This window comes from Schistocerca piceifrons, chromosome 8, assembly GCF_021461385.2.
Source record: "Schistocerca piceifrons isolate TAMUIC-IGC-003096 chromosome 8, iqSchPice1.1, whole genome shotgun sequence".
Taxonomy (NCBI): Eukaryota; Metazoa; Arthropoda; class Insecta; order Orthoptera; family Acrididae; genus Schistocerca; species Schistocerca piceifrons.
In genome coordinates this window covers 461,729,331-461,754,654 of record NC_060145.1, presented here as the reverse complement: position 1 = coordinate 461,754,654, position 25,324 = coordinate 461,729,331, and the positions used below count along the sequence as shown (strand labels likewise).

General features: G+C 38.6%; 1 protein-coding gene across 1 annotated transcript in view; it reads right to left on the bottom strand.

The window, feature by feature from the left end:
• Positions 1 to 2,803: 2,803 nt before the first annotated feature.
• LOC124711164 (GDP-Man:Man(3)GlcNAc(2)-PP-Dol alpha-1,2-mannosyltransferase) overlaps positions 2,804 to 25,324 on the bottom strand; it is a 67,159-nt gene continuing 44,638 nt past the window's right edge. Inside the window, exons 8-10 of the mRNA XM_047241079.1 lie at positions 22,513 to 22,711; positions 8,590 to 8,785; positions 2,804 to 5,638 (exon numbers count right to left, since the gene is read on the bottom strand). Of these exons, the coding sequence (XP_047097035.1) occupies positions 5,557 to 5,638; positions 8,590 to 8,785; positions 22,513 to 22,711 (477 nt within the window). The 3' untranslated portion in view covers positions 2,804 to 5,556. The remainder of the gene's footprint in view (positions 5,639 to 8,589; positions 8,786 to 22,512; positions 22,712 to 25,324) is intronic.

Genomic DNA, 25,324 nt, shown 5'->3' with positions numbered 1-25,324 from the left:
ATGACAAAAATACGTATTTCCTTGGAGTCAAAAGACAGATTTAAAATACCTTCACTGACTTCAGAAGTAACCTCAGAAAAATGTAGGTGTCTTGGAAGAAGTGTATAAGGCAGGGAAGAGGTGTGTACACCAGCACTATAGGTGACCACCAATAAAATGTTGGTTCTACTATGTTCGTTGTAGTCAGTTATTACGCACTGTGTTATGTTTATTATTTTACAGGTATTGTGTGATTTTTCTTTCAAGAAATATGTGAGTACACAGCAAAAAAAAAAAACAGCAGCAACTGCCACAATTTTCTTCTTTTTGTCTTTATAAACTACTTTCGAGGTGCCAAAATGTACTAGAATAAATAAAACATCTATGAAAAGCCGCACTGTAGAATGTACTTGCAGGGAGACAGTTGCAATTTCTGAAATCCATTGCCCTTGGCCTCTGGCCTGCTGAGGATCACCGCAGTCCTGGATGCATGGATAAACCATGAAAATCCGTCACATTACACCACACACAAACAGATCTGACTTACAGGTAGATTAGTGAGACTAGATCCGATGGGCAGGGCTTGCACTAATGTGCAATGGCCAATAGTTTGGGCCCGTCGTGGAAGTCCACTCGTGTGGCCAGTTATTCACGTGTCACAGACACCATATTGATGAAATAAGACCACAGTGATCAATCCATGCAACAGATAACTTGTGCCAATACTCTGAGAATCAGTACTAATGAGGATCAGGGAGTAGGGAAAGTGACGCCCAGCCAGCTATGATGCATGACATCTCATAAACAAACCATTTCAACTACTAAGACAAAAGAAGGTTTTTTTCCAGTGGGCTTTTTTTTTCCAAATTTCCCTGATATGTGGTAAAAAATGGGCTTCAGATTGGCAGAAATGGCCAATAGTTTCGGCCCGTCGTGGAAGTCCACTCGTGTGGCCAGCTATTCACGTGTCACAGACACCATATTGATGAAATAAAACCACAGTGATCAATCCATGCAACAGATAACTTGTGCCAATACTCTGAGAATCAGTACTAATGAGGATAAGTAGCAATTCACCATAAAGATGATCGCCGAGCCGCAGACAGGCAAGTAGAAAAGACAACCACACTCTCACAACTAAATTTTTGGCCACAGCCTTTGTCAGAAAATGAGAGCACATACACAAACACAAAATCTCTCAGACACAACTCATGCACAGTTGACCACCATCTCCAGACGGTTCGTCGACAATCTCTGAGAATCAGATCCAAACAAACCACTCCTCACGCTTCCCTGCCTCTCAATGGCAGCTGCTAGGATAGCGGCAAGAAATGGTGGCAGCACTGACCGGTAGGAAGCAGAGAAGCAGTAAGAATCAGGGAGTATGGAAAGTGACGCCCAGCCAGCTATGATGCATGACATCTCATAAACAAACCATTTCATCTACTGAGGCAAAACAAGATTTTTTTCCAGTGGGCTTTTTTTCCAAATTTCCCTAATATATTTGAAATTCCCTGATTTCCCCGATTTCTAGAATTTGTGGCAACCCTGGTAGTATAGATTACAACTAATAGGCTAGGGAATTTTAATCGACATGCTGTAAGTAACGGAACTCAAAACTAAGGATTGCATCCTACATTATTAATCACAAATGGTTGTTAAATGTACCTGTGAACTTAACATCTATGGCTGTTCCAGGGCAGCTATGAGAAAAAGTGCAGATACGTCTCAGGTTTTGACAATTCATTTCTACATTTGTGTTTCGCTTGTTCCTTTCACATATCTTTAAATAATGAAAATAAATTTTCTTTAATAAGAGTATTTGCAATGTTGATGCATTTTTTTTCCACAGTCCTCAAATATTGTAAAGGAAAGAGAAAAGAAAAATGGACTATGGGGAATAAAGGAGGCAAAAACAGATTGAAAGCATGAAAAAAATTAATGAACAACCCAACACTACTTTTTATAAAGAGGAGCAGAATCAGTAAGGAAAGGAACTCTAAATTCCTTTTTACAAAGACTTTATTTTACAGAATAATACAAACATCATGTAATAATCAGTCACAAACTTAACAGTATGTTCTGTGGAATTTACAATTTAAAATCCGTATAATCTTTGGTGTTGTACATAAAATTATCTCTCTTTGTAATGCTACCCACACAACTGATATATCAGTTTCACAATTCAAGAAGAGCTGGCTGCCAAATACATTATATAATAATAACTAACAAGCATCACTTTAGCAAGGCACAAGAAAAGAAACTGGGTGCTGATGATCCCGCTGTTTAGCGCCCGTAAACCTAAAAAAAAAACACACACACACACACACACACACACACACACACACACACAAGAAAAGAAACAAGTGTGTAATGTGGGTGTCAATGTTACAAATTAAGATTTTTATTATGTTCTGTGCAGTTCTTTCTGATAAACAGAAGTTATCACTGGGTAAAGGTTAGTGATAAAATCATACCTATTGCAGTGAGAAACATCCTGAAAAAATGTGTTCACATGGTTGCAACAGAAATTCTCTTTTGCTACAGTCAAAAATTTAAAAAAATTAAAACAAACATAATTTTTGACATATTTTTAAGAGATGATTTTTATTACATATTTTGTACTATGGAACTTCAGTGACGTGCTTTCCAACTTCATGTTTTCTGTATAGAATAGTTCTCGTCACACAGCCATTTTTCTGAAGGTATCTCCTCTGCGGTGAGTAATAGTAATCTCTTTTTCATACTGAAAATAAATATTATCTACATATTTCAAATCATCATAATCATTTTAAATGATACTTTATTTTTTGCCCCCCCCCCCCCCCCCCACTCTCCCTCATTAAGAAAATTTTTGTGGATTGGCAGATGGTGACAGGTTCTAGTGAATGTCCAAGCCAAGAGGATTACAAGAACAAAGGATATGTCGTAGGAAATGTTCCCACCTATGGAATTCAGAAAAGCTGCTGATGTTTGTGGGAAGAATCTAGATGGTACAGACTGTGAAGCACATCGTGCTGGGCAGTATGCTCAGCAACCAGGTCGTCCACCTGTTTCTTGGCCACAGTTCAGCAGTGACCATTCATGTGACAGACAGCCTGTTAGTGATCATACCCTCGTAGAATGCCGCAAAGTGGTTGCAGCTATGTTGGTGAATCACGACTGATATCGCAGGTAGCCCTACCTTTGATGGGATAGGAGATACCTGTGACAGGACTGGACTGGGTGTTAGTGGGAGGTCTTGCGTGTAGATCTATTGCAGGATATGAACTGTGAGGCAAAGGGCTGGGAGAAGGGGTGGAGAAGTGATGGTCAAGGATATTGCATAAGGTGATTGGTCGAGAGAATAATACTGTAGGAGGAATGGCAAGGATAGTGGAGGCAAGGATATTCCTATTTCAGGACACGATGAGAGATAGTCAAAAATCAGTTGGAGAATGTGATTCAGTTGCTACAGTGCTGGGTGGTACTGAGTCATGAGAGGGTTGCTCCTCTGCAGCTTGACAGTTGGTACGTGGGAAGTGGTAGATGACAGGAGAGACAAGGTATGGAAGATCTGCTTCTTGACAAGATGAGAGGGTAATTTCAAGGTATTGCTGGTGTTTGGGGTGGATGGATGACTGATGTAGAAACCCCTGAGGTGAGAAACATCGAGGAAGGTGGCTCGATGGTCGGTGGAGGACCAGATGAAATGAATAAGAGAGAAGGTCTTTAGGGACTGTGGAATAGGTGCCCAGACCTTGAAGACATCATCAGTGAATGTAAACCAGCTGAGGGTTTTGGAGTCTAGGTGGTTAGGAAGGATTCCTCTAGATGGCTCACCAACAGGTTGGCATAGGATGATGTCATGCGGGTGCACATTCTTGTACCACTGATTTGTTTGTATGTGATGCCTTCAAAGAGGAGGTGCTGGATGATAAAGGAAGAGAACTTGTGGAGTGCTGGTAGGTGAAATGGTTAATGTCTTTTATATAGGAGGGAATTGTCCAGATATGACATTGGTCCTGTCTGTATCTTATGCATGTGTGAATGTTTTGTCCATTTTTCATGAAGGACTTGGTCCAGTAGCTAAATATAATATAGCAGTCTTTTATCAATAAGCCTACCGCCACTCACCCCCACCACTGTGGGGTAAGTAGCAATCTATCCTTTTCTTATTGTTATTCCATCGTGAGTTATCCATTGTTTAAATATTTATTTTTACAAATAGAATGATGTTCTTATTTGAAGCAATTTGCTAGTTGAATCTGCAAATCTATGTAAACTTCACTGTAACTGCTTCTCTTTTTGAAACAAAGTATATTAGAACACACAGTGTCAATGCCCATCCACTATCTTGTCAAATGACTGCCTAATTCATTTTGAGACTTGCTGGCTGGCCTCTTGGGAAGTGAGACTGAACCTCCCTTTCCAGGTAGATGCAAAGTTTTCATTCTGTTTTGTGTTCCTATGAACAACTCAATGCTTCCGCTATTTGTTGTCTCCTTTACGGGTAAGGTATATACTCCCATTAAAATAACTTTACAACTGATATTTCAGTGAGTTGAGTGGTATAGGCCAGCCACCCACCAACTGTAGTTCTTTCTGAAGTGCCACATGCTTGCTGTGTTGCCTATTATTTTGATATAGGCCGAGTGGCTGGCTGCATGCCAGCAACACTGGCACCCCACCACTGCAATATGACAATCATAAAGTTATTTTAATTAGGGTATAATACGTATGACAGATGGCCTTGGCTGCGTGTTCTGCTTACCACCACTTGCTTACCACCACTACGGTAAATCTACTTACGTTGGGATCAGTAAACTTGTCATTTCACTGTGACTTAGTGTTTCACATGCTATTCTTCCACAAGTAATTATTTAGGCTGAGTCATTATGCAAACTGTTCAGGAGAAAGGTCTTCTTTGCCGACACGGCAACTCTCCCACTTTGTGCACATCACACAATTTATGGAAGAGAGGGAGACAGGATAAATGCAGAGCATAATATATCAATAGGACAGAGTGGGCAGGCATACTGCCCACTGAAAGCAGTCTGAGAAGGCAGAGCCTACGTCAATTGAATACAGTTACGGAATGCAGAAGTTAAGAGTTTTTAATCAGAACCTTTATCTAGGCATAGTGGTTTCGTTTCATTGGAAACATAAGTCAGTAAAGATAATTACCAGATTATAACTATCTTCTTTCTCAGATCTTACTTCACACAATGCAGCTGAATGACCTTGACTTAAGTGAATATATGACAGCCTTTTAAAAAGGGATGATTGATGAACAATAAATGCCATGTTTCTCTCTTGAATATTCATAATCCTTGCTCTGAATTCTAACATTACACATTCCTGATGTTACTGTATACATTCAATTTTTCTAAATGATAAACACTAGCTTTTATCAAATTAATATTGTGAGTTTTTCTAACACAAAAATGTTGATGCACTTAAAAAGTAATCAATATACAACAGTTTTCATTTGTTTAGTACATGCAAAGAAAGCACCACTCATGGCACACGCAGAAGCTTCGAACAATGCACAGGAAAATCACAGTAAAATTCTCAAATGACCACATTAATGAACAATCACCGCTGACTGAACAGTGGTTCAACAGCTCTTAAAAATCCTTTGTTAAACTCTTGAACAGAAAAGCGTTCAGCAGATGACCTGTGAAACAAATATTTTTTTTAGAATTTTTCAATACTTCTAAAATAAATTGGGAGCAATAAAATTTAATTCACACTTATTTAATTAATGGAAAGAAAGGCTTGATTATCAATATACTTTGTAAACATAACAACAGCTGCTCTCAGATTATACTGTAGCCAAAACATCACCATAGGTATTATTTCATGACACTTAACTTAGTCTGTTTTTACATGCAAATAAATTACCACCATTTGAACTACTGTTACAATGCTTACAAAGTAATGTTTGAACAACAATAATAATAACAAAAATCCATCTTGTCTGCACTGGTCCTAATTTGTTACTCAGATAATTCATACTGAAACACTTTGTAAGTTTGCATAGAGTGTGTTATGGGGTGATATGGCACATTAAGTGACTGAAGCTGCTACCAGATGGAAGAAACTCCATTAAGTACGTACCAAACATGCATAATGAAAGTAGTTACTGCTGCTCGCCGCTTTACTAAATACAGCATAAATAGATATTGCAGCACTATACACTTCAGTCATTGGCTATCTAGAGGGAACAGGCATATATCTCAAATTTCATTTGCCAGCTATTGCAGTAGGAACTCCAAAGGCATACACAAGGCAAACTGAAGAGCCATAATCACTGACAGACAGAGGTATGTTAATAATCGGCAGTTCAAACATACAGTGAATAATGGTGTCCCTTAATGAAATAGCAGCAAGAGGTAGGAATCATAATCTTGTGCATTTAACATGTTGAAGAAGCTTCTCCAGCAACCACTGACAGAACAGGGTGCAACCAACTGCAGAATGTTCTGCACATTGGAATGAACAGTGAGTGTCGTCGGGGATCAACTGTCATTCCAGTAGGTGGCAGAGAGGGTTGAGAATATCAGCCTTGTTCACAATATTTCAATGAAACATTGTATCTGCAGCATTACCTCAGAAATGATTGTGGGCCCCCTGGTTCTGGAATGCTCAAAGTAGGAACTTTGAAGGTTCTGCGACAAACTATGCAGCGAGTTCCTAGACTTGAGCCATAGGGTCGAACACAATATGGTCTCCCCAAATGGGTCAGGTTGTACTACATATCAGAAGCCTGATGCCTTTTATATGTGAATGTAAATGAAATGAATAAAGAGATAAGGTCAAACAAAAAAGGCTGGAATATCAACAACCTAACGAAAAGACAGATTGCTACTTACCGTAAAGATGACACATTAAGTTGCAGACAGACACAATTAACAGAAAAAGAAAGAGAGAAACACACACACACGCACGCACGCACACACGCACACACGCACACACACACACACACGCACACACACACACACACAAGGGTTGGAACTTATATAGTGGCAACTATTTATTCACAACCTATACAAAAGAGTTACATGTTTGCACCTGTTACTGTCCTTTAAAGTAGTCACCAGTGTTGTGTAGAACCCGTTGCCAGTGATGTGGAAAGCGAAGTATACCGTTACCAGAGCCTGTTCTGTTGATGGTTTGAATGGAACGGTCTACTGCCTGTCGAATCTCTGGAACAGTTCGAATGCCACAAAATGCTTCCTTATTCTTCAGAATCAAATTGAAGTCACTAGGGAGTATGGTGGATGGTACAGTACTTCCCAACCCCATCAACTGAACTGAGCAGCCCCATCAACTGAACTGAGCAGCCACAGCTTCCGCTGTATGCACCCGCGCGTTGTCGTGCAAAGTGGCGGGTGGGTTGCGCAGAACGTGTTGCCATTTCTTTCGCAAAGCTGGGTGCAGATGATGTTCCACAAATGAAGAGTAATACTGTGCACTGATGGTCTGCCGTGGAGGAATGTAATGCGATAACACCATTACAGTCTTACATGAGAATCATGACAACTTTCACTACTGGGCCTCTGACGCACTTTTGATTTTCGCAGGGACCCATAATGACGCCATTCGTTGGATTGGTGTTTCAGTTTTGGCTCGTACGATGTGGCTCATGTCTCATCCAGTGTTACAATACAGCGTAAGAAAGCCTCTCCTTCGCACTCATAGCACCTCAAGTGTGTCTGAGCAGTGTCATCATGCATCCATTTCTGCATTTCCGTCAAGTCGTGCGGAACCCATCGTGATGCAATTTTTCACTTGCCCAGGCATTCCTGCAGGATGCGAAGCACAGCCATATGCGCTAATCCAGTTTCCTGGGCGAGCTCACAAGTTGTATGGCAGTGATCACTGTCCACTAATGCGGCAACAGTATGCACTTCTTCTTCAGAGATGCAAGGACGATCAGCCCAATGTTCTGTACGGCAATGCCGATTCCCGCACGCCTCTTGAAGACCTCGATGACACTGTTGTGCTGTACGACCTCTGGCACATTCAATCTTCATCCAACTCCATTGTTGCTGTTTCGAAAACAGTGTCACCATTACGTTAGACTGCTCGCTCAAAAGTGACCGCTTCCCTCGATTGTGTGCACGCCGGTGACATGAGACAAGCGAGAGTCCATTTGCTTGGAGTTAAGGTAGGTACGTCAACAATGTGTGCTATCAGTGACAATAGTAGATTTCACTGCATAGTGCCTCCATAGCACTGTTGCCACTATTTAAGTTCCAATCTACATATATTTACACAAGCAAGCACACCTCACCCACACACGACCACCATCTCCAGCAGCTCGGACCCGATCTGAACTGCTGGAGATGGCGGACAGATGTGCATGAGGTACGCCTACGTGTGTGAATGAATGTGTGTGTACTAATCTCTGTTTCTAACGAAAGCTGTAGCTGAAAGTTAAAGTAAGTACCTAATTGTGCCTATCTGCAACTTAATGTGTCACTTTTTATGGTAAGAAGCAAGCTATCTTTTCCTTACATTGTTGAATAAATAAATAAATAAATAAATAAATAAATAATGTCTGAAAGGTAGCAAGGTACTGCAAAATTGAAACAAGTCTTAATCTGGCTTCCTGATACCTACCTTGCAGCTTCTCTAATAGATTTCCTAGCTTCTGGTGACATCCTGAGAATATGTGCAATGGCACTAGCATATTCTTGTTCATCTGCAGCTAAGAATCCATTGCGGCTGCCTTCTGCTTCCTCTACAATATCCATCTGTGGGCCACCCGACCGATGTGCAACCATTATCAGACCGGCTGCCATGCATTCTACAACACCTGCCACCCACAAAAAATGAAATTTACTTCCATGTTACGCAATATGCTTTATGCAAATTTCTAGTACTGAAAATATAGCTGTAGTTTTATTTGGTAAAAATTTATTACAAGACTACTGTTCTTGATTGTGTTCTCAACAGCACTAATCCTCAGTGACTATATATATTATCAAGTACAGATTTATGACACTTAGTTACAATCATCATCTGTCATCCAAAAAGCAATAAATCAACAACTTTCCATGAAAACTGATCTACAGGTCTTCTGACCAAGTTTTACACTTTTTATCAATTTCAACCCGCACTGGTACACAGCTTGACTGCCAGGAGGCAGTTCTTTCATATATCACTCGCAACCGTGCATCAAGAGTGGCAAGCATAGCTGCTGCCTTAAACCATCACAGAGAAACATCACACATCATTAGATTTAACCCCAGAGCAGAGTGGCTTTGCCTCATTCTGTAATGGTTTATGTTCTTGTTTTCTTCTCTCTCTCTCTCTCTCTCTCTCTCTCTCTCTCTCTCTCTCACACACACACACACACACACACACACACACACGGGGTGGGGGGGAAGTTGGCAAATGTATATACAATATGTTTCATTTTCACTTACATCACATGTATTCATGCCAGCCCAGCCACCTCTTCCCTTTACATTTTAAAGATGTATTTTTCTTAATTTGCATTAGATTACAATTTCTTCTAAACTATTGTTTCTATTCTAGCCTATGAGTGCTATAAACATAATTTCCAGTAGCACAGGACTGACTCTTAAGCCTAAGTTCGTTTTCACATGATCTGCACTACTTCTACCAGAGAAAAATGGAAACCTCACTGATGTGCAGTCTGTGACCAATATGTTGTTGTTGTTGTGGTCTTCAGTCCTGAGACTGCTTTGATGCAGCTCTCCATGCTACTCTATCCTGTGCAAGCTTCTTCATCTCCCAGTACCTACTGCAACCTACATCCTTTTGAATCTGCTTAGTGTATTCATCTCTTGGTCTCCCTCTACGATTTTTACCCTCCACACTGCCCTCCAATACTAAATTGGTGATCCCTTGATGCCTCAGAACATGTCCTACTAACTGATCTCTTCTTCTGGTCAAGTTGTGCCACAAACTCCTCTTCTCCCAAATCCTATTCAATACTTCCTCATTAGTTATGTGATCTACCCATCTAATCTTCAGCATTCTTCTGTAGCACCACATTTCGAAAGCTTCTATTCTCTTCTTGTCCAAACTATTTATCGTCCATGTTTCACTTCCATATATGGCTACACTCCATACAAATACTTTCAGAAATGACTTCCTGACACTTAAATCTATACTCGATGTTAACAAATTTCTCTTCCTCAGAAAAGCTTTCCTTGCCATTGCCAGTCTACATTTTATATCTCCTCTACTTCGACCATCATCAGTTATTTTGCTCCCCAAATAGCAAAACTCTTTTAATACTTTAAGTGTCTCATTTCCTAATCTAATTCCCTCAGCATCACCCGACTTAATTCGACTACATTCCATTATCCTCGTTTTGCTTTTGTTGATGTTCAGCTTATACCCTCCTTTCAAGACACTGTCCATTCCATTCAACTGCTCTTCCAAGTCCTTTGCTGTCTCTGACAGAATTACAATGTCATCGGCGAACCTCAAAGTTTTTATTTCTTCTCCATGGATTTTAATACCTACTCCGAATTTTTCTTTTGTTTCCTTTACAGCTTGCTCAATATAAGAATCATAAATACAACCACTGCAAATGTCTTTGCAAATAACTATTTAAATAAAATGCTTTTATGCACAATATACTTGTGCACATTTCATAATGTGAGACATACATGTGTCAAAAAAATACTTAGAATTGGTATAAGCGAACAACAAACTATCAGGAATAAATGGCAGGACGCTACAATAGATGTGTGACATACCAGGTGATCCAGCAGAAACCAGCACAATGAATGTTTCCAAAATTACATGTGTCTTTTGGCTCAAAGTGAACGTATATAAAGAGTTTAACAATTGTGTAAACTATGTGTGGTGGAATCATGTGTACGCTTCTTAGATAGAAGTGATCTGAATCATAGTTCGCCTCGTTGTAGGGTTCTAGCACAAACAGTTCCTAAGCTATTGAAGAAGCAGCAGCTCTTTTAAAAGTATCAGCTTTACTGTCAATTTTACTATATTAAATGCAGGTTCAATAAACACAAGCAGTTCAAAGCAGTTTAATGATAGTCCATTGTTACTGGAGCTCCCAACAGCTGCTTCAATTTTTTAAGGTACGCCTTCACTCATTCCAGATCTGTGAAGGTGGTTGTTCATGAAGGAATCCACAGAAAATAATGAGTGAGTGAGTGAGTGATGTACAGGGCGATTATAATTAAAGTTAAACTTTTAAACCACTGTAGAAATAATACTACTGGTCAGAATGACGTTAAACTGCAACGGAATATTATCGGAGAAGGGGGAAAAAGGTATGGCAGAAGAAAAATAAATAGGTGCAAAATGTAGCAATAGATGGCACTGTAAGCTTCACAATTTAATAGTGGTCAGATACAAATGAGAAATGACTCATACAACAATGCCTAAGGTGTATGTTTGACGTTAAACAAACTGTACTACTCAGTGTGCATGGATGTACAGGTGTGATACTGTTAGATATGTAAGCCCATCCACCACGGCAAGGTCATATCACGAATGGGAAAAACTGGTATTTAATTGTTCTGAGGCGAAAAACTGCATAAAAAGCATCAATCAAAATCAAATCAGATTATTAATATCTATGTGACTGGTGTAAAATATGTTCAATTTGCTGCCACTGTTTTCTGTAACAAGTTGAAATCGAGAAACAGCATGTTCCACAACTGATCGAAGTGTTTCCGGGGTCGCATTCGGATTGTGTTGTGCAATGTGTGCCTTCAATGCAGCTAAGTTTGCAATCAGAACACTGGACACAACATCTTTCAAATAGCCCAAAGCCACATGTCACACAGATTAAGATCAGGTGATCCGGATGGTCAGGCTGTAGGGAAATGTCAGCCAATAATTCCAGCATTTCCGAAATGGCGCTTCAGCAGCTGCTTAACTGGATTTGCAATGTGTGGAGATGTGTCATCTTGCATACAAATGATCCCATCCACACATCAACCCTGTTGGAGAGCTGGAATGATGTGGTTGCACAAAAGACACTCACAGCGCTTACCAGTGATGGTACAGATAACAGGACTGGAAGCACCTGCCTCTTCGAAAAAATAGGGCCCTATAATAAATGATGCCATAAACCTGCACCACACAGTCACCTTTTCAGGAGGAAGTGGTGCTGGTTGATTTGCAAGTGGATTTTCTGTTGCCCATATTCGATAATTCTGTGTATTGATATATCCTGTCAGATGGAAGTGGGCTTCATCTGTCCACAAAATCTTCCACGTCCAACCACTGTCCACTTCCATGCAAGCAAGAAATTCTGAAGCAAAGTTCTCTCTTGCTAGCAAGTCAACAGGAAGCAACTCTTAATCATGGGTAATTTTGAATGGATAGCAAAGAAGAATGTTTCATAGGATTTTACGCACCGTGCTCACGGGTATGTCCAATGTTCAGGCAATTCTCCATGCACTACTCGTTTGCACACCGCGACTCATCTCCTCCTGCATTGCTGAGGCCACTGCTTCCACTGACGTCAAATCAATTTGTTTCCTCCCTCTACCCGGTTGCACGCCAAACGAACCCGTCTTTCAGAATTTCTGAATCATTTTCTCCAGACCCACGACAGTCATCGGACCAATGCCTTTTCTCAAACCCTTCAATGTGCGGAACTTCTCCAGAGCAACGTGTGCACAGTCATCACTCTTGTAATACAGCTTTGCAAGCAGAGCGCAATCCTGTATTGAGACAGTCATGGTGAACATCGCAGATGCGAAAGGATGAAAAGCTGTGTACCCGGAGTGTTTATACCAACTTCAATGGGTCATGCACAAGACAGGTGTTTTCATTTATGTATTGTGACACATACAGTGCCATCTATTGATCAAATTTCACACTAGTTTTCCTTCTTCTGTCATACGTTTTCCCCCTGCTCTGATAATATTCCATTGCAACTTGACGACATTCTGACCAGTGGTGTTATTTCTACAGTGTTATGAAAGTTTAACTTTAATTATAATCACCCTGTACATTACATTAGCATTCTCTCAGTTATTAGAAGTAATGTATAGTACTGTGTGTCAGCAAGAGCTGTGTGGAAACAATTTGGAGAATTCGTCAATTTTTGTAGATGGACATTGATCATTAATCATTTCACATCAGCTAACATGCCTAGCTCATAATACTGCCATCAGTTCCTTGCTCTGTTTGATGACAACAGCTCATATAGTTCCGGCACTGTATATGTAAGTCAATATAAAGCAACTGCATGGCCACACATGGCTATTGCAAGCACCTCAGGCTGTATTGTAAGCACATCACTTCCTGTTAAATTTGTTTTCTTTGTGTGTTCTCCATTTCATAACATAATTATTTGAAACTCACATTCTCTAGTTGCGAAATGAGTTTTAGGCAGTTTTTCTTTCGTGAAGAAGAGGCAATCACAAATCTTGTAAACTGTGTTTTAGACAGTCTTCCAAACACAGCAATATTTCAAATGATAAGTGACTTTTTTTCTCCAGTTTAGAATTGTAAATATATTCTAGATATATGCTTATTCAAAGCCTCTGCTGTGCACCCTAAACTCACAGGTCACAAAGAAAAAGCACTGTCAGACTACTGTGTGAGCTTTGAGAACAGTTACTGCAGTTCCCAAAATATTTAACAAGACAATGATATGTAGTAGCCTTTATCCCTTTGCAGTTAAAGAAAAAAAATGAGCACACTTTCTGACGGACATCCTGGCAACTGACAAGAAGCAGCTCTGACAAAATATTGTACAGCGCGCTATAGCAGAGGGAATGAAGTGAAACTTGTTAGCAGATCAGAAAATGCTGTGTATCTCTACATTTACCACAATGTTTTGATACCTGCCATACAAAGTCATTAGTGTGGACCTACATTGCACTAGGTGTAACATTTATAAAATAGGCACACAAAATATCACTGCAGAATATTTTTTAAAAATGTGTGTCAGCACTTTTGCCAGCAGAGTGTCAATGTAAGTCTTCTAGAGTGCCTACATGCATTTAAACCAGACACGAATGGATTAAGCATGTAATCTTCAATTTAACCTTAAGAATATGCATTAGGGGAATATGCTCTATTGGTCGCTAAGTAATGCCCAATATTTATTAACATGTAATATCAGCGCCAAGTGAATGAAAAAATGTGCAATGTGCAATGCTGAAAATAAACTCACAGGACCACTTTTGTAGGTAGTCATCAAATACTATGAAGATAAACTTTCTAAAGCATCTTCTGTCAATGTCAGAGTACATGTCATCGCAGACACAATAGATATTGAGTTTGTACTGCACTCAAATTCTACAAAGTGCTTTGAATAAATGCCTCATCGGCCTCTTCTGCCAGTCTCCCAGAATAGACCAATAAGATGGTCAGCCAGTTTTCTTCACCTTTTCCCATTAAATGTTGCCTGCAAAGAAGTTACAAAATATTATCTACAATGAGGCCCTGATTGCAGTCAAATGTAAAAGTGTAGTCATTGCAAATATCTGTCACCACATCAACAATTTTGAATGAAAGTACAATATATGGTGTGTCAAACAAAATTTCTGAATAGATTGAAGATTTCTTGGTAGAGAATATGCAGCACATTATCCTCAACAGAGAGTGGCTGAAAGAAGAAAAAGTAACTTCAGGTGTGACCCACGGAAGTGTGTTGGGACCCTTGCTGTGCACTTTTGCATATGAACGACCTGGCAGACAATATGAATGGTAAGATCATACTTTTTGTACATTATTAGTAATTAGGTACAGTCTAAAGAAAGTTACACAAACATCCAACCAAATCTTAATAAGCTTTCAAAGCAGTCCAAAGATTGGCAACTTGTTTTAAAAACAACATTGCACAGTTCGCAAAATGTAGAAAATAAATACTGTAAGTAAAATATCAGTGATTCACAATTAGAACCAGTTGAGTCTTACAAACACCTGGGTATAACAGTTCGTAGGGACCCATCATCTAGCAGTAGCATCTTTGATTAGCAATCAAAACGTCCTACGTCCCATGTTCGAAACCCATCACTGTTTGAATTTTGATTACTAATCAGCATTTGGCAGCCAAAGACTTGCAGCATAAGGAACCACCCTCATTCTGCCGACGGCCTTGTCAGAGAGGGTGGAGGAGCGGACAGAGGTTCAGGGCACTCTTGTCCCTGGTGTTGGAAACTGCCCCTGAAGGCAGAAGAATCAGCAATGATCAATAGCATTTGGATGCGAAAGGCAGTGGTTTCACTGCATTAAAGACACCTAATGTGTATCCGTAGGAGATGTGGCCCATAACTGAAAAAGTATCGTGATGATCTCTAAACTGGCAAAATATTCCGGAATAGTCCCCCATTCAGATCTCCAGGAGGGGACTGCCAATGGGGAAGTAACCACGAGAAAAAGACTGAATAATCAATGAAAGGGTAACATTCTGTGAGTCAGAGCATGGAATGTCAGAAACTTGAATGTGATACTGAAGCTAGAAAATCTGAAAGATAAACGCAAAGGCTCAATCTAAATATAGTAGGAGCCAGTGAAGTTAAATGGAAAGAAGACAAGGATTTCTGGTCAAATGAGTATTGGGTAATACTAACAGCATCAGAAAATGGTATAATGGGTATAAGATTCATTATGAATAGGAAGGCAGAGCAGAGAGAGTGCAAGATGTATATGTGGACAAGGAAAAAAAAAATGCTCGGACAAAAATACATTTTCACCCGGGTGAAAATACACTTTTTCCATATTAAGTGACAGTATACTTTCCATCGGAACTGTAAAACTTATCAATGGTTTTATATAGCAGCATAGAATTTCCCAACACTTTAGAAAATGAAACTCAGGGGGGAAAAACAAGTTTTGTAAAGCTCTTTGATGTGCAGCAATATGTACGCTGCGTATTTTCATATTATGAAAGTACAAATTCGAATTCCACTAACAGGAAAAGTTAATGGTTTAACTTAATATACAAGAACAGCAAAGCTTCTGCATATAATAATTGTCCCTACGGTTAATAAGATACAAGAGAAGCTAAGCTTTCACATATAACGTTGATCTGTTTAGCGCATGTTACATTTTAAGATACATCACACAAATATGCTAGTAATCTTTTTAATACTGACATAAATCTCTGATCTTCTGGGCTCGAAATTCTTCTAAATGGCTGCTCATCAAAGAGTTTATTTTTAAATGAGAGCAAACACACTGTGATTTAAGAAATTCATCATACAATCTCGCGTGTAGTTCATCTTGCGTAAAAGGAAATTTATTTTGAAAATGACGCTTTTCGAACCACAATTCACAATATTTTCCCATGACCTATTAGAAATAGATTCATTTCAGCAGTTGCCAGAGAGCGCCAGATAAGAGGTGTCACCGCGCTTGCGCAGCTACAGTGACATAGGGACCCTGCATGTTCAACGTGTGAAATATTAAAAGATCTTTCTTACATTATGTCATAAAAGAAACAAGACATCAGAGGATACTCCAAGAGCTTCGGAATTTCGTGAACCATACTAAAATGCATAGTTCATCTTAAAGCGCACATTCGTGTGTCCAGATTCCCAATGATGTGGGCCTCCACCTGATAATAAGCTTTTCAGTGTGGTTTCACACGCAAATTTTCTTGGAGTAACAGTACTGTATTATCTTGTGCTTGGTTCTTTATTATGGCATAATGCCATACATGCTAGAAGAAGAAAATGTACACACGAAATGCAGCGAACAGTTGAAACTAGCCAATAGTGTGGAATTAAACACTTAGTTTCAAATAAATTTACTGCCTCAGCATGAAAGCTTAATAGAAGCCAAGTTTCTTTAGCAAATCGAAGAAAAATAACTTTATTGTTCTGCAAGGCAATTAATGTTTGACTGTCAGAAAGGTGGAAAAAATATAAAATCTGAAAGTAGTAACATATTTTAGCATTCCGTAATTATGTGAATGTATTTTAAATCACTTGATAGCTCCCAGCCACAGAAATACGTCTTGTTTTCATTTGATGTGAGAGCAGTAAACAAAGAGGAAACAGAAAAGTCACTACTAAATGTAAACACGGGTCACTTGAAGGCTATCCCCCCCCCCCCCCCCCACTATAACTTGGACTACTCTGCTCATCAGAACGTAAAAAAATAAAGCCTTTTCAAAAATAAGTTAATTTTGTAGCGTAGATCTTTCTGAAGAGTCTGATACATAAAACATACATCTTCACGGAAATGTAAGACACGTTATTTGATTTTAAGTGAGCTGAAGTGCGGTGCCGCGCATCTTTAAACGACATTCTTATACAACATGTCACTGTATTTCTCTCTGTGGAGGGATTATCTGTAACCAGAAGAACAAGAACTCTTCAGAAAATCTGGACTCTTTATTGCCTATTAGCTAATAACTTGCTCTTCTGTGTGAAATAACATTAAATATAGGATACCTAAAACCAGTAAAGACGAGACAGGCAAGACAGTACATATTTCTTCAATCCTTAGGTCCCAGCGATTTTTCTCTCTAATCTTGCTAAGGCTTTACATGGCATGCTTTCCTTTCTGTAAAAGAACTATTACCTCATCAAAGTTCATCAAACATTTTGCTACATGAAAAATCGAAATGTTGTTGTCTAATACTGAAAAAGCTGTTAATACAAATAGTAGCCAAGACTGGTGTGGTTTCTCGATCTGATTAGATCTATTTTGTCACTGTGTGATGGATAAAACAAAATAGGCCTTTCCAACATTGCAGCAATTGTAACACACACCAAATAAGCCAGACTGTTTTGGCAATAATGATCATTTTTATAGTACGACCCAACAATGGGCTGTTATGTACAAATGAATGTTCTCACCACATGTAAATCAAATAAAATCCTCTGAAGTTTCTTGCCACTTCAATCTCCAGTATGTGCATGACAATTCAGAAGGTGCAATCTTTCCTTCCTTCCTTCTGGTGAAGAACATGCATTCCGAAATGTTGCAGGCACACTAATGCACTTTTGTCAAATTCAGACTTGTTGGAGACTGCAGCTGCTGCACAGTACAGCTCATTGATGACGTACAGCTGCAACCAGCCACTAACAGATTTTAGGTTGTTTTATTCAAAAAGTACCATTACCAATTTTGAATCATTCAAATCGATTTGAATTAATCGTCAGGCAGCTTTCACACTTTCGTCACACTACATGTTACGTTTGTTTACAGGTGAGATGCCTTATGATTTGAATTAATCATCAGGCAGCTTTTACACTTTCGTCACACTACATGTTGCATTTGTTTACAGGTGAGATGCCTTACCATAAACAATAATTCACAGTCACAAACGTATAATAAAAATGGTTGTGCTACAAGGACAAGTTGAGATGTAACTTGCATGAAATGTCCGCCTGGAACATCTGTTTTTATGATCTTTTTTTTTCCTCACAGCAACCAAGTCTAAATATCTTGTTATACCATACATACGCCCACTACCAGACCAAAGCAAACTTATTTAAAAAGAAGAATATTAAAATAAACTTCACTACTAACATAAATTACAGCAAAAAGCAATCCATGATTTAAATCCTTCCATGGCCCCCTACAGTAAACAGAAATATAAAAGCTGACATGTGATTCGTGGCCAAAATAATTCTTTGGTAAGGCAGGTAGATGTTTTTAGATTAGATACAAAGAACAGCTTGATGCTTAAGGACTTGGAAACTTACACAAATCTACATTAGCAGCCCACATTTTCACAAAAAATCATTCAACGAGAAACACTGGGAAAAGTGTGAAGATATTACACTTATCAGAAAGATGAGCAAATGTGAGTCTGCTAGAAGAAAGAGGAACACATACAAACAAAAACAGCTCCCTTGAATACAGTATCCTTAATGAGCAGACTGAATTGGCTAACAATCCATTCATGAACAACTTTCAGAAGGGACTCCAATATAAATAAAACTACTCCATCTAGCTACAGAAAAAGTAAGGAATGTTATTGATGTACACTCAAGTTCAGAAAAAAACAGACACCTTGAACGACTAGAGGTAGTGACATTTATATTCCCAGGAATGAATATTAGTATGCTCTGCAGAAATGACAAGCATTTGAACAATGTCAGCATGTGGGTTCAAAGTCAACATTGATATCATGGCACACTACCACCTCCAGGTAAAATGTGGCTGTTGGTATCATTGTCACTATACTCTGAAGGTAATGGACTAGTGAGACTTGAGCAGACGTGCAGCATGCCTCGCAGATGTACGCATGAACTGTCAGTTTAAAAGAGAAGGTGTTATTGAGATGAGAGAATGTGATGCATCCATCAGGGAAATTTCTGCTTGTGTCAGACGAAGTGTCTCTACAGTGCAACGGGTGTGTACAGAATGGTTCATAGAAGGCCGTAGAATATGATGAAATGGGCCAGGTCGTACCACCCAGACCACCCACCAAAAAGATAGACACCTCATCTGAATGGCATTGCAGGACAGATCTGCTTCCTCCTTGGTTCTTGTGCAACAATGGAATACTGTAACACAGTGTATGCTATGCGGGTTGAAAGTCCATCACCATTTTGTTACAGCATGGGTTACATGTGCATCGTCCATTTCTCCACTACCTTTGATTAATGTGCAGAAACATGCTAGACAGCAATGGTGTACAGAATGTCACTGGACAAAAGGAATGACATCAGGTAGTGTTTTCGGACGAATCCAGGTTCGCTGCAGACGGGGAACACCATCACAGTGATTGCATTCGCACATGACATATAGCGCCCACTCGAGGCCTTACAGTGTGGTGTGCTATTGCATACAACCACAAATCACAGTTGGTGCAGGGCCCTGCGACCAGTGTGACCTACATGAACGACAATCCACAACCCACAACACACCACCCTGGTAACCATTTTTCAGCAAGACAATGCACGACCACATGATGGTGCATGAACATGTGCCTTCTTAGTGTCACAGGATGTCAGCCTTTTGCCCTGGCCCGCCTGATCACCAGACTTGTCGCCAATCGAAAATGTGTGGGGTATTGGGGTATGGTGAAAACAGAGGGTGCTGTGCTGTGATCCAATGCCAACCACCAAAGATGAACTTTGGGACCAGGTGAGTGCAACATGGATGGCTATACCACATAACGCCATTCATACCTTATTCGCTTCAATGCCATCTATTGCTCTGCTTAAAATACACAGGAAGAAATAGCACAACAGTCTGTCATCTTATGAACTCTGTACCTGAACAGGTTTGCAAGAAATGTCCTCATAGATGTATGTACAAACATTAATGCTGATTTTTAAGTAAAGGTAACATTCAAAAGTGGAAATGTTGTCCTTCAAAAAACATTACTTGATTCTGAACGAAGATGAATATTTTATTTCATTATGAGAAACTGTAATAATTTACTAAGTGGGTTGCAAACAAGGAATTCTGTCACTCTTCAAGTACTAGAATACGGAATAGAAACGTTGCCAGCTTCCCATCAGCTTTACAACATGATGGTGAAGTTCAGATAAAAAAAGAAGGAAAATTAATCCAGAATGAAATGTCAAAAAAAAAAAAAAACAAAACAAAACAAAAAAAATCATATTAAACTCACTGTAATTGCCACGAGAATAAATTACAGCAGTAAGACCCGTCGTGGAAATACCATAGTACCAGCAGATGTCAGCAGATAACTGGAAGAGCAAAAGTTTGAGATTTGGACTGAACCATGATTTTGATAATTTTTTATGCATTTGGTGCTGTTGTTACATATAACTTGTAGCCTAGATGATTTTGCATTCTCTGTTTCACAGCTGCTCAAGCACAGCATGACGGAAGTGCTGGAGGAGAAACAGTGGTGCGTTACCATTTTGGCTGAGAACTACATAAGTGCAGTGAAGTAAACAACCAGCAAATTCTGTCATATTGTCAACCATAGGAATCTATATCATGTACTTTGGATTTTTAGGAACATCTACCATGTTTAAACTGCAGTTCGCCTAAATCCATTTATGTTCAGAATTTAATGGACTTTAAAATTGGACAAATACTCAACCATAGTATGGTAAAAGTAGAGACAGACACCAGCAGCGTACTTGTGTGTTTTGGGCTGCAAAATTGTCAATGCTTGCTGTGATGTACAATGGGAACAAAAGGGAGTGTATCAGATGCTGGTTCTAGACAGCCAATGAGATGGTGGCAGGCAGACAATACGCAAGAGACATTCTAACAAAGTAATGTCCGCATAAAAGTGAAATACATTATGTATTCGAATAAAAACAGTTGTGTTCCCAGGGCCCAAACTTAACCACAACCCCAGAAATTACAACTTATTCAGAAGAAACAGCCAAATATTTGAGACAATGAAGACATAAATTTTGTAGCTGTGCTATTACGAAGATGATTAAAAATACTTATACCACAGAAGACAGGGTTAGTAAATGAAAAATATGGGAAAAAAATAAATGGACCGAAAATTAATATAAACCACATCTTTGTCTTTATTCTAGTCTTCCTTGTATTATTAAAACACAGACAATCAATAAATGGCATAAATTTAGAATAGGTGTAGTGTTAACTTCTTAGGCAGATAGTTTATGTCAAAAAAACGGTTTTAATTTTGATTAGTCAGAATACGTTAAAAATGAACTTTTCTCAAGAAGATTCTTGGAGTCGTCTTATAATTAGAATTGTCTTATACTCGAGTAAATATGGTATTTTGTCACTTTCATAGAATTAAATATTACGAAATTTTTATGTACTGCTGTCAGCACTGTTCATCAAATAGCACATAACTTTTTCACATACCTCCTTATCCACATTTATTTCTCAGCCAATCTGTGAAATAAGTTTTACAACACTGTAGTTCACTAAATTCCATTTATTTCTCTATATTTCACATCATAAATTTAATGTAAAATAAGTTTTCAATTTAATATAACAGTAACCTGCATTTCCTTTCCCAAAATGCCACATCTCTGTAATATATCACTGTACTGAAGCATCTCTGATACTCACATACCTTGTAGCCACTCCACATTATTTCCATACATTGTAAGTTAGTCATACATTGTAAGTTAGTCATACATATGATGTGGATTTCCAAAAAGTTTTGTAGCTCAACGAAAGTGCTTAATAATGAAAACCAATGAGTAAGTGTGAAAATATCAAAAACTATACTGGTGTGTCTAGTTGGAGAGAAACTGTAAAAGTAAATGTTCCAAGCAGACATTTCATTCGAGTTACATTTCAACACAACTCTATAGCCCAATCATCTTTATTACATGTTTGTAACTGAATTTTTGTTCATCCTTGGGCAATTCACCTGTAAAAAACTCACCTGACAAAACCATCAAAACTGTCTGATGACGAATTATATTAATTTGAAACTCATAAACGTACTTTTTGAATAAAATACCCTAAAACCAATTTCTGGCCAATTCCTGCTGAACACCAACAACACTGGATTGATGCAGCAAGAAATCTGAAGAAGACACTATTGCAGTAAGGCATTCTGACTAATGTACTTTTCACCTACAGGAGTACACACCACATGTTACGGCATGGAGTTAGCCAAATACTATGGAGTTAATGCTCCTTTGTAGCTCATATTTACAAGGATCATCAAGGATTACTCACCTATTCCAAAGTGCTCATTCCACATCGCATGTAAGCCAATAGAGCCTTCCTCCAGTTCCCGTCTCAGTTCTTCATAAGGAACATTCACTTTGAATTCAACGTTGTTTTCTAGAGATAAGTGTTTGCACAGATCCTTCATGTCCTGAACACGCACATCGTCTTCAGCATTCCGACATGAGCCAACAAAGATGAGACGCAACTGAAACACAATTACTAATCAAGAAGGGGAAGTAAAACTTTTCATCACTACAACCTACATACACTAGAGTAAGTCTCTTACAATTTAGAGATTTCTTCTTTGAGAATTTTCAAAGCTAGATCTTTTTTTCTCTCCGAAAGGACTACATTACAATTTATGCCAAAATATGATTCACAAAAGTGGCACATGACCTTCGAACTATTCAAAAACAAGTTGGTTTTGTTTTTATGGAAAATATTTGAAGGACTGACTCAGTTGCCTTATTTAGGTGCTGTGCTGTTATGCATAGTTTCTGTCTTGGCTCCTGTCTAGTCGTGTAAGTACTACGCATAAAAATAAATAAAAAACTTGGCTGAAGACACACAACCCCACATTCAAGTAAGAGAGAAGAGCAAAATAAATGTATCATACACTGAGGTTACTTCATGTCAGTTTTTTTTTTTTTAAAAAAAAAAAAGAAGAAGAAAACTAAAACTACTTCTAAGAAATGTTTGTAACAGATTCTTAAATGTTACAGAAGTTGAACAAAAAACTGACACTCCAATATAATTGTTTTATTGAGTTTTTATAAGTATTACAAACTTCAAGTTACTTATTAAATGTGGAATATTTTCACATCCAAGAAAAGGATTGTGGATTTCTACCTCAGCTTCACTGAGGCCTGAAAGGTTCCTCATAGTGTTTTGAACTAGAGATGACATATGAGAGATTTTCCCCTTCCTGTAGTGTCTTACTTCTATGTCACATCTTTTACTCTGATGATGCTCCTTTTAATTGTCTTATTCTCTTACACTGTTCTCTCTCCACATCCTTCACATCCAATCGTAAGCTCTGGTTTTCACAAACTATAACCTTCATTCTTTCATGTTTCTTATAGCAGTGTCAACAGTAGTCATGTTAATAAATTCTTAAAAATCCAGATTTTGTTCAATTATATCGGACATGAGCAGCCTCACATTCTGTCAATGTGTTCCATAGGTTCTAATATTTCTACATGACGTGTTTTGGAGGTGCTGTCAGCCTTTTTTTAATTACAGTAAACAATTAGCGATGTACAATCCTACAATGTATTGCAAATCCTTTCAAGATACTAAGCATTATGCTTCATATTCCTGGATCATCTGCCAGGTTTGTTTCCTAGTAATTACACACCTATGATACACAGCTCAAAGCAGTACCCATCACGATTAATAAGCTCTTCCACTACACATATTTCCACATGTTTTTTAATAACTGAACCCCAGAAGGATCTTGTCATGGCCAAGATTTCCATGACAAAAATGTCCAGAGAATGTCCTGTGGAGATAAAATGCTCAGTTATTGAAGATTTACTGGACTCGGAAAAGCGAGTGCTGCAATAATTTTCAACACAATTTTTGTTGATATGATATTCTGTAGACTTCAACCTTCCACAAACTTATGTCACCCTTTTGCAAACTGCGATGGCTTGTGCTACTCTTGCCTTAGTAAAGGATCATCTGGTTTTTCAGACTCAGTTATTGAAGGATCTGTGGTATACATATGGCGGAAGATGATATGAATCATGATGGTGGCTTCCAACTCATAAGGTGTAGGACTCAGTCATTTTTTTAAAATTCTTACACAAAGACAAGATTTTATACCTAACGCAGCAGCTAGCTATGGTTAACTATATTACTTTTACCACTCGACTTTGACTCTGCAGGCCAGCAATTAAACAGACAGTGTTCATGCAATAACACTGTCACACATGTTTCTGCATATCTCATATGGAGCAACATCCAGGAGGACGCTAAACTCAACTGAGTGCTGTCTCACAGCTAAAACCTATGACACCGTGACTGGTGAAGTTTTACAAGAAGCTCAAAATTTAAGGTGATCTAAAATACAAGATGCCTGTAATAGTTTGCACACTGAAACTGTCTCAGAATCTGGTGGAAAACTCAAAGAGATTCTGGTCATCCAAAAGGTACACTTGCACCAAGACACAACTGATACCCTCACAGAATGATGATAATGGTAATATTACTGACGTCAGCACCACTAAAGCAGAGTTACTGAACGTGGTTTTCATAAATTATTTCACCAAAGACGACAAAGTAAATATTCCAGAATTTTAATCAAAACAACTGTCAGCAAGAGTAACTTAGAAGTAGATGTCCTTGGTATAGCAAAGCAGCTTAAATCACTTAATAAAAGCAATAACTCTGGTCAAGATTACATACCAGTTAGGTTTCTTTGGAAGTATGCTGATACAATACCTCCATACTTAGGAATCATACACAACCACTCATTACTCAAAAGATCCGTACCTAAAGACGGTAAAGTTGCACATGTCTCACCAATACTCAAGTAAGGGACAGGAGTAATCTTCTGAATTATTACTCCAGTAGGATTTCAGAACATATACTGTGTTCAAACACTGTTTATTACCTTGAAGAAAATTATTTATTGATGAACAGTAACCACTGATTTAGAAAATATTGTTCTTGTGAAACAACTACAGTGGAACTTTGATTTTATGTTCCGTGATTTTACGTTTTTGGCAATTCTACACCACAAATTCATTGCACCTGTGAAAAATCCATAAGATCTATGTTAAAAATTCTCTGCTTTTACGTTTATTCCTAGCAA